Source organism: Mytilus californianus, unplaced genomic scaffold (assembly GCF_021869535.1).
Source record: "Mytilus californianus isolate M0D057914Y unplaced genomic scaffold, xbMytCali1.0.p SCAF_2, whole genome shotgun sequence".
In the NCBI taxonomy this organism is placed as follows: Eukaryota; Metazoa; Mollusca; class Bivalvia; order Mytilida; family Mytilidae; genus Mytilus; species Mytilus californianus.
Window position 1 is genome coordinate 44578036 of NW_026262668.1, and position 15591 is coordinate 44593626.

General features: G+C 34.8%; 1 protein-coding gene across 7 annotated transcripts in view; it reads right to left on the reverse strand.

The window, feature by feature from the left end:
• LOC127727972 (protein PRRC2C-like) overlaps positions 1–15591 on the reverse strand; it is a 95605-nt gene that overhangs the window by 36642 nt on the left and 43372 nt on the right. For 6 of the 7 annotated variants that reach the window (XM_052235102.1, XM_052235105.1, XM_052235103.1 and 3 more), the window contains 5 exons: positions 10580–10656; positions 7247–7938; positions 5787–5913; positions 739–1314; positions 45–154 (listed from right to left, as the gene is read on the reverse strand). In XM_052235102.1, the coding sequence (XP_052091062.1) occupies positions 45–154; positions 739–1314; positions 5787–5913; positions 7247–7938; positions 10580–10656 (1582 nt within the window). The remainder of the gene's footprint in view (positions 1–44; positions 155–738; positions 1315–5786; positions 5914–7246; positions 7939–10579; positions 10657–15591) is intronic. The other variant, XM_052235101.1, reaches the window with a different exon arrangement.

Consider the following 15591-nt stretch of genomic DNA (forward strand, 5'->3'; position numbering starts at 1 on the left):
AATCATATCAATTCATACAAGACCTAATAATAAGATATACATACTAGCATAATTATTTATGTCAATGTTTTCCAAGACATTTTTCTCCTTCCTTTCTTCTGGCTTCAATGGTTTTGATACATCTGTCAAGTCGGAGGGTTTTGTCGACCGATTTCTGTAATTGATAAAAAAATATTAATCTTATTCAGGTTCTAGAGATAGCACATTCAATTTGTATTACAATTACATGAAAATATGCATATAAACACGAGTAAAATCTCAGTTGGTATTAAAAAAATTGCCTTGCTTTTTCCAATTAAGGCAGTACAATTTGACCGCTTTATGGTAGTACAACTATTTGCTCAGATTCTTTGTGTAATCATTTGTTTCATGGGATTGACAGATATTAGAATTCATCATAGCAAACTGATTTTTTGAAAAACAAAATAACTTAAAAATGAAAGATTTCAAAAACCAACAAGAATGTTGAACACACTTTACGAAGTACACAGTCCATAATACCATATATGTTTCTATCAGGGAAAGTTCTCGCTCAGTATATATATATATATTAATCTATTTCCAAACTAAAACTATTTATTTGGTAAACATGATGATAAGGTTCTTACAATTGAAATTTCAAATAAAGATATGCAATATAAATTTACATACGTAACATAGTTATTACCTATCTGGTCTAACAAAAATAAATGTAAATCAAAACAAATCCATTACAGGTATTGAAACATAACAACTTACTTGTAACTCAAATTGTTGAATGCATTATTGATTGCATTTTGATCATTAGCCACCATATGATCAACTCGGTACACATCAGACACATTCTCCTTCTTGTTAGAGTAATTTGATTTCCGCGGGGCACCATTGCTACCCCTAGCTAACCCGTTTTTTGTCAGGTGATTTGGAGATTTTTCTTTATTTGGATTTCTATAATTATCAACACCATTTTGCTTCCTCCAATCTGATTGACCTTTTCTATTCTGGCGATCACCTACAGGACGCTGGCTCGAGAAGCTCTTTCTTCCAGGGGTAGAATCTCTTTTATCTTGATCTCTATCATTTCTGGAGTCATTTCTCCCTAAAAAATCACTGCTTTCTGAAGCTGTTTCCCATTCTTCACCCTCAACTGCGGCATATTCCAAGGAGTTTTGTTGTGTTAGCTGTGGCGGCTTTGAACCAATGCTAGGAGGGGCACTTCCTCCTCGACCTTTGCCACGGGCTTTGCCACGATCAGTGCCCCTCCCCCTCTCGTTTAAACCCCTTTTTGCAGCAAATCTTGGTGGAGGGGGTGCTCTTTCGGGTTTTTTGTCTTTCCTGTAAATGATAAAAATAGATTTTAATTTTCAATAACAAACTCCCATACAACATTTAAAAGCTGCAAGTACCGTTCCTACTCGCTTATTAGTCGGAAAATTGGGAGTAAAATTCATAATCCAGAGAGGGGGACCGACTAATAGACGAGATCTAGCGACCAGAGGAAAAATCCAAGCTTGAGAAAAGTGGTCAGGAGTGAATTTCCTGGTCAAAACTACGTTTTTGATTGCCAAACCTACATAAATCAATAAATAAAAAGTTTTTGTTGAAAATAAATGACTACAATACTGTCTTTGTGTTTTATTTGTTCTTTGGTAAACATTTTCTGCAAATTCGTGTTAAAATTCTACTGTTTCCGGTTTGTGTATTGATTTTCATGGTCACATGGTTTTCCTATAAACCCAAAAGAAGAGCCAAGAACCAAAAATGAAAAGGAGACAACAATGTACCAAATATGTGAAAGGATGTTTTCAGCGGAGTTATTGTGTCATTATTGTGACATCATGATATCAATTCAATGCTTATAAATCATATAATAATCAAAAAATAATTTTAAGATTCATTCCCAAAATCAAAATATTATTCATTAAAGTGTCTCAGGTGAACAATAAAATGCTTCGCTGGGGCGCAGCTTGATACGACCGCAGAGGTCGAACCCTGAACAGTTGGGGCAAGTATGGACACAACATTCAAGCTTGATACAGCTCTGAATTTGGATTGTTATTAAATATTTGACACAGCATAGGTTTCTGACACAGAAAGAATGTGGTCTAAGAACTTGAATTTTTTTAATTTACCTATTATGGTCCAATGTCCAAAATCAAAATACATGGTTAGATTCAGCATATCAAAGAACCCCATATATTCAATTTTTGTTAAAATCAAACAAAGTTTAATTTTGGACCCCAACTTGGACAAACTTGAAAACTGGGCCCATAATCAAAAATCTAAACACATGTTTAGATTCAGCATATCAAAGAACCCCAAGAATTCAATTTTTGCTAAAATCAAACTAAGTTTAATTTTGGACCTTAATGTAGACCAATTTAAAAAACGGGACTTAAAATTAAAAATCTAAATACACGGTTAGATTTGGAATATCAAAGAACCCCAATAATTCAATTTTTGATGAAATCAAACAAAGTTTAATTTTGGACCCTTTTGACCTCAATATGAACCAATTTGATAGCGGGGCCCACAAATAAAAAATCTAAATTCATGGTTAGATTCAGCATATCGAGGAACCCCATATATTCAATTTTTGTTGAAATCAAAAAAAGTTTAATTTTGGACCCCAACTTGGACCAACTTGAAAACTGGGCCCATGATCAAAAATCTAAACACATGTTTAGATTCAGCATATCAAAGAACCCCAAGAATTCAATTTTTGTTAAAATCAAACTAAGTTTAATTTTGGACCCTTTGGACCTCAATGAAGACCAATTTAAAAAACGGAACCCAAATTAAAAATCTAAAAACACGGTTAGATTTGGCATATCAAAGAACCCCAATAATTCAATTTTCGATGAAATCAAACAAAGTTTAATTTTGGACCCTTTTGACCTCAATATGAACCAATTTGATAGCGGGGCCTACAAATAAAAAATCTAAATACATGGTTTGATTCAGCATATCAAAGAACCTCATATATTCAATTTTTGTTGAAATCAAACAAAATTTAATTTTGGACCCCAATTTGGACCAACTTGAAAACTGGGCCCATAATCAAAAATCTAAATACATGTTTAGATTCAGCATATCAAAGAACCCCATATATTCAATTTTTGTTGAAATCAAACAAAGTTTAAATACTGGACCCTATCTTGGACCAACTTGAAAACTGGGCCCATAATCAAAAATCTAAACACAAGTTTAGATTCAGCAAATCAAAGAACCCCAAGAATTAAATTTTTGTCAAAATCAAACTAAGTTTAATTTTGGACCCTTTGGACCTCAATGTAGACCAATTTAAAAAACAGGACCCAAAATTAAAAACCTAAATACACGGTTAGATTTGGAATATCAAAGAACCCCAATAATTCAATTTTAGATGAAATCAAACAAAGTTTAATTTTGGACCCTTTTGACCTCAATATGAACCAATTAGATAACGGGGTCCACAAATAAAAAATCTAAATACATGGTTAGATTCAGCATATCAAAGAACCCCATATATTCAATTTTTGTTGAAATCAAACAAGTTTAATTTTGGACCCCAATTTGGACCAACTTGAAAACTGGGCCAAAAATCAAAAATCTAAATACATGTTTAGATTCAGCATATCAAAGAACCTCATATATTCAATTTTTGCTAAAATCAAACAAAGTTTAATTTTGGACCCTTTGGACATTAATGTAGACCAATTTGAAAACTGGACCCAAAATTAAAAATCTAAATACACTGTTAGATTCGGCATAACAAATAAATAAATGTGATCAAAGATTTTACAAATCTAATGCGCCATACTGTGCAATTAAAGATTACTTCTTGAAATTTTTCAATATTTGAAATTTGAAAAAAAAATAATATTTGAAGAATAATTCTTTTTAATTTCTGAAATCGGAAATGAGAAAAAATTGGCCCCCCACAATTTCTTTTTATCCCCCCCCCCTTTTTCCCCCAAAAAAATTCTTTCCCTCAAGATATGGTCATAATCTCAATTCAAATTTCCAATGGAGTTGGCAACCATAATTACCCATTTAAATTTACCATAGTGCTAACTTAATCTATTTTATAATAGAATTAATAAAAATATAGTGTCAAATCTTTCATATGGATTTTTTTGTAAAAAAAAAAGATGAAAACATTTGCAGATATTTTTACTGGTCTTCCTTTATAAATATGCATTTCTTTAAACATAATTTAAAAGCAGTGTAAGGGAAGTAACCAAAACGTTGTATTTGGATTACCTCCCTTACACTGTTTTAGATTATCTTTATTGTTCATTAACCATTACTTTATACATAATTTAAAAGCAGTGTAAGGGAGATAATTTCAATGATGTATTTGATTTATCTCCCTTACACTGCTTTAAATTATGTTTTGTACTAAAGTATTTGTCCATTAACCAGGACAACCTTGTTTTTCCCCCTTTTTTGCCCGTAATTCCTAAACGGTTTGAGCCATAACCCCCCAAAGCAAATCCTAACCATCCCTTTGTGGTATGGAAACTTGTAGTATAATTTCAGAGAGATCCATACACCGTTCCACAGTTATTGTCTGGAAACTAGAAAATGCTCATTTTTGGCCCCTTTTTGGCCCCTAATTCCTTAACTGTTGGTACCATAACCCCCAAAATCAATCCCAACCTTCCTTTTATGGTATTTAACCTTATAGTCAAATTTCAAAAAGATCCATTCACTTAAACTAAAGTTAGAGTGCGAAAACCAATATGTATTCGGACGACGACGCTGGACGACGACGACGACGCCGGACGACGACGACGACGACGCCAACGTCATACCAATATACGACCACAAAATTTTTTTGCGGTCGTATAAAAATTACAAAATTGATTGACAAGCCAATATAATCCATTGATAACCCCAATTAAGAGACAAAGAGTTGTATTTACTAAAGGTGTGAAAACTATCAGTGATAGGTAAACAGATGACACTAATGAGTTGGAGTTAGTTATTTTAATATATTGATTAGCTTCACTTAATTTTTTTAATCCTTTAATCATCACAATATAATAAGAATTATGAAGTGTACATGCTCATTTAACACTGAGTTATGTATGCTGTGAAAAATATTTTCATCAAGTGTTGATTGACTTTAAATTTTTCAGGTTCATATTGGTTTATATTCGCTTTTCTCAAACAATAGGTTGTTAGTCATACCCTACAAAATCATTGATGCATTACGTAAACAACACATGGCTAATCTAACATTTGAACAGTGAACAAAACAAGAGAAATGAAAACATCTTTATTATTAACAGCAATATAAATTATCATGATGTCAGAGCATCAACTAAATTCAAACCAAACAAACATTAATGCAGAAATGAATATTATTCCTGGATTTGCATTGGTTTTACCGGCGTTCAGTTACTGTCAGCTGAAAAAAAAAATGCCCAAATTTTGTCCGACTTATACGAGGGTCAAGACTAAATCCTTAGAATTTGGAGCTGAAAAGGGCCCCCGACTTATAGTAGGATCGACTATTAGGCGAGTTTCTACGGTACCTTGAAAAACTTAACCTGAAGCAGGACAGACGTACTAACGGACGCACAGACCGAAAAACATGATGCCCCTAAGTGGGGCATAAAAATACATTTATAAGTTTCGAGTTATGTCTATAATATCTATTTGCTCAGATTCCTTGTGTAATCATCCTGTTTCATGGGATTGACAGATATAAGAAGTCATCATAGCAAAATGAATGAGATGTTTAAACTTTTTTGTAAGATTGCTTTTACACTAACAAACAGTAAAGTTTATTTAAACAATTTCAACAAATAATTTACCTTGGTCTTTCTCCTCTTTCACCATCATTCATTGGTGCTGTTGGAGGTCTACCAAATCCACCTCGAGGTGGTGGGGCAGAGTTGTATCTTCCACCTCCTCTTCCTCCCCTTGTAGATGATGAAGCACCTGCAAAACATGTGCCACTTTTAAAATCGTTTGCCTAACTATAATGATGTCATAGGACATTGGATGACATGTTGACATGAAAGCTATGTAATTCTACAGAAGTCATTGCTTGCTCAGAAGTTTTTTGTAATCATCTGTTTCATGGGATTGACAGATATTAGAAATCATCATAGCAAACATTTATTAAAAATATTCTCTGAAATTCAACAGGTTATCTTGTACAGACAGAAAAATGGGAAAAAATTCCAGAAGGCCAGGGAAAAATGATTATTGGTTTCCACCCAACATGGGAAAATTTTCAAACACTTTAGATTATTATTATCTTTCTGATCAGTTAAGCGCTTTGGCGATCTAGAAACCAAGGTGGGAAAAAATTAACTTGACACTGATGTACTTCTTGACAAGAAAACTGAAATGTATATGAAAACATTGCTGGATCGGAACAAGACATGGTCGTTTTTTCTTTAAGTCAGACCGGTCAGGTTAGATGAAAACAACAGTCATTTTTCCCTGGCCTAACAGGTGCACAATCATCGTTGTGCAATCTTTCTGTGAAGTTTCTAGGATCTAGGTTGACAACTAATGTAGAAGTTGATTACACAAACTACGTATCCTTTTCCTCCACCCCCTATCATCATCATACTATAAGCCAGTTTTGGACTACATTCAACCCAACCATAAATATGCCGCTTTTAAGTCAATTTATTTGCACTCAAATCTAGACTGCTGCCATTTTAAATCTTTTGCCAAACAATGGTTAGGTCATATGACATTGGAAATGTGTTTACATGTAAGCCATGCAATTCTGTGGAAGTCATTGCTTGCTCAGAAGTTATTTGTAATCATCTGTTTCATGGGATTGACAGATATAATAAATCATCATAGCAAACATGTCCTCTACCCCTGAATAAGTAAACTATTATATTAATGGACCCTAATTCTGCATTCTACAACTAAAAATCAACATCTTAATAAATTCTTGTATTCATTAAAATTATTTTTTTTAAAGACAATAAATGTAAATTAATGTATGCAAGAAGTTTAATATTTTGTATAGAGGGAAACTTTCTGGTTCACATACTTTGGATTCATCATTATTTGTGGGATACCAATTTTATGGATTTCATGGGAATAGATGAACCATAAAATCAAACTCCAAAATATCATTTTCCTCCATCCTTGAAAATAAATGAATCCACAGTATACTGAAGTATTTCCTGGCAGACAATTTGAATCTAATCAACACACGCATTATACACCCCTATACAATTCCTCTCTCTGAAACAGTCGGTCAGAAACATAGCATTTTGTCATAAAAAATTATCAAAATTACCTCGACCTCTTCTTGAAGGTTCTCCACGTGGAGAAAAGCCACTTGAACTTCTCCCATTTTCTCCTCGTTCTTCCCGTCTCCTATTGTCAAAGTCATTATTAGCTCTATCATGCCATACATTTTTCCTCTCATTACTTTCAAAATGATTGATCTTCCGGTCACTTTCATATTGTTTATTTCTCCTGTCTTGAACTCCACCTCTACCACGACCTCTACTAAATCCTCGATCACTTCTATGATCCCTGTCTCTATTGTCTTTATCACTAGTATCACTTAAGTCCTCAAATGATTCTTCACTTTCCTCAGTTCTATGTTTCCTTGGTTGATACTCATCACGTTCCTCTGGCTCAAAGTCACCCCATCTCCCTGTACTAAATGGTCTACCACCTCTGTCTGGCCTAAATCCACCACGTGCAGGTCTACCTTCATAACTGCGATATTCTCCTCGTCCTCTGCCTCTAATAAATTGTCCTCTAGCACCACGACCTCTACCTCGTACAAATTCTCTAGATTTTGAAGTATTCTTATAACGATCTGATGGATCTTCCTTTTTCTTTTTTTGAGGAGGCTGAATTCTTTCTTTTTTGTCATCTAGCAAATTAATTTCAGATTTTTTCTCCTCACGAGATTTTTCCTCTTTTCTAGTAGCCTTTTCTTTATCTTCCTTCTTATCTGTAACTTCATCTTTGCTCCTGGAAAAATAGACAACATAACTCAACCTTTAAATGTTTCATATTTATTGTAATTTAACATGTTTCTGTATGTATAATGAGATATGTGGAGTGAAAGTCATCAAGACTAAAAGCTTTTAACAACTAGAGGCTCTCAAGAGCCTGTGTCGCTCACCTGACTCTACTTTGTTTTAGAAATCATGTAAAGATAGATAAAAATCATAACAGATACCCAAATAATGATTGAGGCCAAATTTTGATTAATATTGGTCCCGTTATTTTATAAAATATCCTGGTGGCCATCTTGAACAGTAAATCGGCAACAAAGTAGCAACACTTGGTCAGCACTTCATAAGGAACATTCATGCCATGTTTGGTTTCATTCCATTTAGTGGTACTCTAAAAGAAGACATTTGTATGTATTTCCCATAGGGTCCTATGTTAAACTAAGTCCCCCGCTGGCAGCCATCTTGGATGATGGATCAGCTACAAAGTAACAACCTTGGTCAGCACCTCATAAGGAACATTCATGCCATGTTTGGTTTCATTCCATTCAGTGGTTCTCTAAAAGAAGACATTTGTATGTATTTCCCATAGGGTCCTATGTTAAACTAAGTTCCCTGATGGTGGCCATCTTGGATGATGGATCAGCTACAAAGTAACAACACATGGTCAGCACCTCATAAGGAACATTCATGCCATGTTTGGTTTTATTCCATTCAGTGGTTCTCTAAAAGAAGTCATTTGTATGTGTTTCCCATAGGGTCCTATGTTAAACTAAGTCCCCCGCTGGCGGCCATCTTGGATGATGGATCGGCTACAAAGTAACAACACTTGGTGAGCACCTCATAAGGAACATTCATGCCATGTTTGGTTTCATTCCATTCAGTGGTTCTCTAAAAGAAGTCATTTGTATGCATTTCCCATAGGGTCCTATGTTAAACTAAGTCCCCCGCTGGCGGCCATCTTGGATGATGGATCGGCTACAAAGTAACAACACTTGGTCAACATCACATAAGGAACATTCATGCCATGTTTGGTTCCATTCCATTTATTGGTTCTCTATAAGAAGACATTTTTATGTATTTCCCAAAGGGTCCTTTGTAAAACTAAGTCCCCCGCTGGCGGCCATCTTGGATGATGGATCGGCTACAAAGTAACAACACTTGGTCAGCATCTCATAAGGAAGATTCACGCCATGTTTGGTTTCATTCCATTCAGTGGTTCTCTAAAAGAAGACATTTGTATGTATTTCCCATAGGTCCTTTGTTAAACTAAGTCCCCTGCTGTCGGCCATCTTGGATGATGGACCGACTGCAAAGTAACAACACTTGGTCAGCACCTCATAAGGAACATTCATGCCATGTTTGGTTTCATTCCATTCAGTGGTTCTCTAAAAGAAGACATTTGTATGTATTTCCCATAGGGTCCTATGTTAAACTAAGTCCCCCGCTGGCGGCCATCTTGGATGATGGACCGACTGCAAAGTAACAACACTTGGTCAGCAACTCATAAGGAACATTCATGCCATGTTTGGTTCCATTCCATTCAGTGGTTCTCTAAAAGAAGACATTTTTATGTATTTCCCATAGGGTCCTATGTTAAACTAAGTCCCCCGCTGGCAGCCATCTTGGATGATGGATCAGCTACAAAGTAACAACACTTGGTCAGCACCTCATAAGGAACATTCATGCCATGTTTGGTTTCATTCCATTCAGTGGTTCTCTAAAAGAAGACATTTGTATGTATTTCCCATAGGGTCCTATGTTAAACTAAGTCCCCCGCTGGCGGCCATCTTGGATGATGGATCGGCTACAAAGTAACAACACATGGTCAGCACCTCATAAGGAACATTCATGCCATGTTTGGTTTTATTCCATTCAGTGGTTCTCTAAAAGAAGTCATTTGTATGCATTTCCCATAGGGTCCTATGTTAAACTAAGTCCCCCGCTGGCGGCCATCTTGGATGATGGATCGGCTACAAAGTAACAACACTTGGTGAGCACCTCATAAGGAACATTCATGCCATGTTTGGTTTCATTCCATTCAGTGGTTCTCTAAAAGAAGTCATTTGTATGCATTTCCCATAGGGTCCTATGTTAAACTAAGTCCCCCGCTGGCGGCCATCTTGGATGATGGATCGGCTACAAAGTAACAACACTTGGTCAGCACCTCATAAGGAAGATTCATGCCATGTTTGGTTTCATTCCATTCAGTGGTTCTCTAGAAGAAGTTCAAAATGTAAAAAGTTAACGCCGACGACGGACGACGGACGCCAAGTGATGAGAAAAGCTCACTTGGCCCTTCGGGCCAGGTGAGCTAAAAATAAAATTGAGAATGGAAATGGGGAATATGTCAAAGAGACAACAACCCGACAAAAACACAGAAAAGACACAAGTATGTGCATATCCAGAATGAGTAATCATGCCAGCTGTTGTTCCTGATTTTTTCTTACCCTTCAAGAGTTTGGAGTTGGTGTCAGTTATTTGGTAGTGTCTATTGAATAGAGTAAAAACTTGACTAGGCTTGCAGCAATTTAGACCTTGTCAAGCTTCATGTACTGTTTCAGATTTCCTATCATTTCAAGTAATTGTTAACACTACATATTTGTGTACTCAATATTTATAGCCACAATCTACAGCAATATATTTCTATTTCTTACTTTTCAACAGTGTCAGCCTTTTCTGTTTTCTCTTGTTTTTGTTCTTTATGCACTGGCTTGCTTTCTTTAGAATCCTGCTGAAAATTAAATGAAAAGTGTGAAATATTGAATTAGACAATCTTAAATAGGTAAGACCAACCAAATTATTATTGTTCACGTCTTCCAAAGAAAAACATGCGTCCCCTGATGTCTCCAAATAATAAAAGCAGAAAAATGCAAAGTCCATGTTTTGGTATGACATAATCTAATGGAACATACCTTTAGCACTCAATCTTATGGAAGTGTACCTTTAGGACTTAAATCTTTTAAAAGTGTACCTTTAGCAATGTTTGAATTTTTTCCCTTTTCATCACAGCATTTTGAACATAGCACGACTTCCTTTAAAAAAAAAAAAAAAAATGTGGATTGTGTCCACACGAGGACACAGATGGTGCCCCCGCTTGTATATCATATAGTTATAAAGGGACATAACTGAAGATCGGTAAAAGTGAGGCTACCCAAATTTGAACTTGATCTGAGTTTTGTGGTAATAAGCATTGTGTATAAGTTTTATAACATTTGGTTGAGACAAACTAACGTTAGAGAATGGAAACAAAAAATTCAGCAATTTTTATGTTTATAAAGGGACATAACTCCAGAATGGTAAAAGTGGCGCCACTAATTTCGTACTTAATCTGTATAAGACCAAAATTAAAATTAAGTTTGTTTCCCCACGCCCCGACCGACTGAGAAAATAGCCGCCGACTCAAATTTTTATTTTGAGTTCTGAGTTGAAATTTTTTTTTTAAATATCTGGGGTATGACCGGATCCGGGTACGACCAGATCGGGTACGAACTTGCGTACTTGCCGGCATGGTAGACTGGTTCCCTGTCCTTTTATCTGTTTGTTTCTGACAACTAGGGTGACTCAGACAGGAGTCCAGATACCCCATATGTTCAAGGTTCTCGTTAAGACGCGTATCTGCGTCCTGGACGCATGGAAATTGAGCTGAACGCGTCATTTTTGAAACCCGTGAGTCCCTGGGACGCGTCCAGATTGTATCCCCTGAGTCCCAAACACATCGTTTTGCTTAGAAGATTTATAATTCGACATTGTTTTGACAAGAAACTAAACCGAAGTCGATGTCGAAAAATCTATGTGATGCAGAGATCAATATTTTTGACAGCTGATTGATTTATAATTTACTTTGTCTGCATGGTTGAACAAGCCAATGAATGATCATGACCCAGTTTTGTCAAATTGAAAAGTAATAAACTGCTTCGCTGAGTGCAGCTAGATACGCCCGCAGAGGTCCAACCCTGAAAAGTTGGGGCAAAAATGGACACAATATTCAAGCTTGATTCAGGTCTGAATTTGGATTGTAATTAAATATTTGACATATTATAGGTTTCTGAATAAATGTATTCACAGAACTTGAAATTGGTTATATGAATTGAATTTATGTTCAATTAAAGATTTCTTGCTGTTGTGCAATACTCAATGTCATATTAGAAATTTATGAAAATAAAAAGGGAGCTTACATCAATAGATATAAACAATTCACCAAAGTTTCATGAGAATTGGTGACAGCATTTTTGAGTTATTGTCCCAAAACTAGAAAATCACCCCTTTTTTAATGAATAAAACCCCATAACTCAGAAATGTAAAATGTAAAATTTATAAAATTCTAAAGGGAGCTTATATCAATACATACAAACAATTCACCAAAGTTTCATAAGAATTGCTGAAAGCATTTTTGAGGTTTTGTCCGAAAACTGGAAAATCCCCCCTTTTTTTATGAATAAAACCCTGTAACTCGGAAACGTAAAATATAAAATTTATAAAAATCGAAAGGGAGCTCATGTCAATAGATATAAACAATTCACCACAATTTCTTGCATGTTGGTGAAAGCATTCTTGACTTATTGTCCGAAAACTGGAAAATCCCCCTTTTTTTAATGAATAAAACCCCATAACTCGGAAACGTAAAATCTAAATTTTATAAAAAACGAAAGGGAGCTCACGTCAGTAGATATAAACAATTCACCAAAGTTTTATGCAAATTGGTTAAAGCACTTTTGAGTTACTGTCCAACATGTTGACGACGGACAGACGGACGGACGGACAGAGGTATACCATAATACGTCCCGTAAACGGGCGTATAAAAATTGTTTGCAAACTTGTTTTTTTAAATACAAATGCTTGACTGTACCTTAAATGGAATGCATATCAATCCAAACTAAATTATTAAAAGCAGTATAATCCAGAAATTAAATGAATTCCTTGACCACATGCTTTCTTTTGTTGACAAACGTGTCACATGATCACTTTTGGCGGAAAAAATACTTGGGGAAACACCTAAATAACAGACAACCCTGTCTGGATATTTATAGACATTTAAAATAAACAGCTGATATAGGAGTGCCAGGAAAATAGTTAAACTTGGTATATATAATTCAATCTACACCAATTTAATTGGGAAAAGGGTGTAAAGGGGAAGGGCTTAATTTGTAAAGTTATTTTTTTTTGTCATTTAAATTTTGGTAACTAAAAATCACCAGACAAATTCTTTTACTGAGTTTATTATTAAATAGTACATTCATATTTTTCAAAAAATATGTTCCTTTAGGATAAGGGGGACTGGCCAAATTCTTTGCAGTTTTTAAATTTTTCTAATAATTTAAACTCAAAAATCATGTTAATATAAAGGAAATTAAGGGGTAGACATTCTAACACTTACATTAAAGTTGCTACAAATGGTAATATGTGCCAGACATACACATGATCGATTTGTTTTGCTCTGTTGGGTATTCAAAAATAAATTTCAAGATATAAAAAAAAAAAAAAAATAAATGTGGATAGTGTCCACATGTGGACACAGATGCCCCCCGCTTGCATATCATATAGTCATAAAGGGACATAACTGAAGAACGGTAAAAGTGACACTACCCAAATTTAAACTTGATCTGAGTTTTGTGGTAATAAGCACTGTGTGCAAGTCTCATAACATTTGGTTGAGGCTAACTTAAGTAGAGAACAGAAACTAAAAATTCAGCAATTTTTTTTATTTGTAAACACGCACAACTCTAGAACGGTTGTGTATAAGTTTTAAAACATTTGGTTGAGACAAACTAAAGTTAGAGAATGGAAACAAAAAATTCAGCAATTTTTATGTTTATAAAGGGACATAACTCAAGAATTGTAAAAGTGTAGCCACCAAATTTCGTACTTAATCTGTATTATGTAGTAATAAGCATTGTGTATAAGTTTCATAACATTTGGTTGAGGCAAACTAAAGTTACAGAATGGAAACTAAAAATTTTGCAATCTTTCGATTTATAAAGGGGCATAACTCAATAATGGTTAAAGTGACACTACCCAAATTCAACTTGATCTGTGTTTTATCAGTGGAAGTCAAAATTAAACATTGCATTGTATAAAGCATTGATTGTAGTTGATTCAACTATAATCATGGAAAAAGAAAGATAACTCCAATTTTAATAAAATGCTCCGCAGGGCGCAGCTTGATACGACTGCAGAGGTCGAACCCTGAACAGTTGGGGCAAGTATGGACACAACATTCAAGCTTGATACAGCTTTGCATTTGGATTGTGATTAAATATTTGACACAGCATAGGTTTCTGACACAGAATGAATGTGGTCTAAGAACAAAAATTTTAAATTGGACATTCACCTATTATGGTCCAATATCCAAAATCTAAATACTTGGTAAGATTCAGCATATCAAAGAACCCCATATATTCAATTTTTGTTGAAATCAAACAAAGTTTAATTTTGGACCCCGATTTGGACCAACTTGAAAACTGGGCCCATAATCAAAAATCTAAATACATGTTGAGATTCAGCATATCAAAGAACCCTAAGAATTCAATTTTTGTTAAAATCAAACTAAGTTTAATTTTGGACCCTTTGGACCTTAATGTAGACCAATTTGAAAACGGAACCAAAAATTAAGAATCTAAATACAGGGTTAGATTCGGCATATCAAAGAACCCCAAAAATTCAATTTTTGATGAAATCAAACAAAGTTTAATTTTGGACCCTTTGGACCTCAATGTGGACCAATTTAAAAAAGGGGACCAAATTCCAAAAACTAAATACACGGTTAGATTCAGCATATTAAAGAACCCCAAGAATTCAAGAATAAAACCCCATTGAAATTGGTCAAGAAATAAGCAATTTATACAAAGTATCTTCTTTTGCACAATACTGTGCAATTAAATATTTCTTGCTATTGCGCAATACTGTACAATTGACAATTTCTTGCTATTGAGCAATATTGTGCTATTGGATATTTCTTGCTATTGCGCAATACTGTGCAATTGAAGATTTCTTGCTATTGCGCAATACTGTGCAATTGAAGATTTCTTGCTATTGTGCAATACTGTGCAATTGAAAATTTCTTGCTATTGCACAATACTTATTATATAATAATTTACACATCCTGTTTGGTGTGTATCTCCTACCATATCATTATTATTTGCTTTTAAATATAAATCAGAAATAACCAACTTAAAATGGAAAATTTTAAAAGAAAAAAAAAAGGAAAAAAAGAAAAAAAAAGGCAAAAAAAAAAATCTCCCCCCCAATTTTTTGAACCCCCTTATGATTCATCACCCCCAAACTCAATCCCAGCCTTCCCTTTGTGGTATGGTACCTTGCAGTACAATTTCAGAGAGATCCATACACTTGAACACAAGTTATTGTCTGGAAACTAGAAAAATGTGTTTTTTGGCCCCTTTTTGGCCCCCAATTCCTTAAACGTTTCGGGCAATTACCCCCAAACTCAATTCCAGCTTTCCCTTTGTGATATGGAACCTTGTAGTACAATTTCAGAAATATCCAAACACTTACACACAAGTTATTGTCATGAAACTAGAAAAATGCTTGTTTTTTGCCCTTTTTTTGCCCCCTAATTCCTAAAATTTTGAGGCAATTACCCCCAAAATCAATCCCAGCATTCCCTGTGTGATATGGAACCTTGTGGTACAATTTCAGAGAGATCCATACA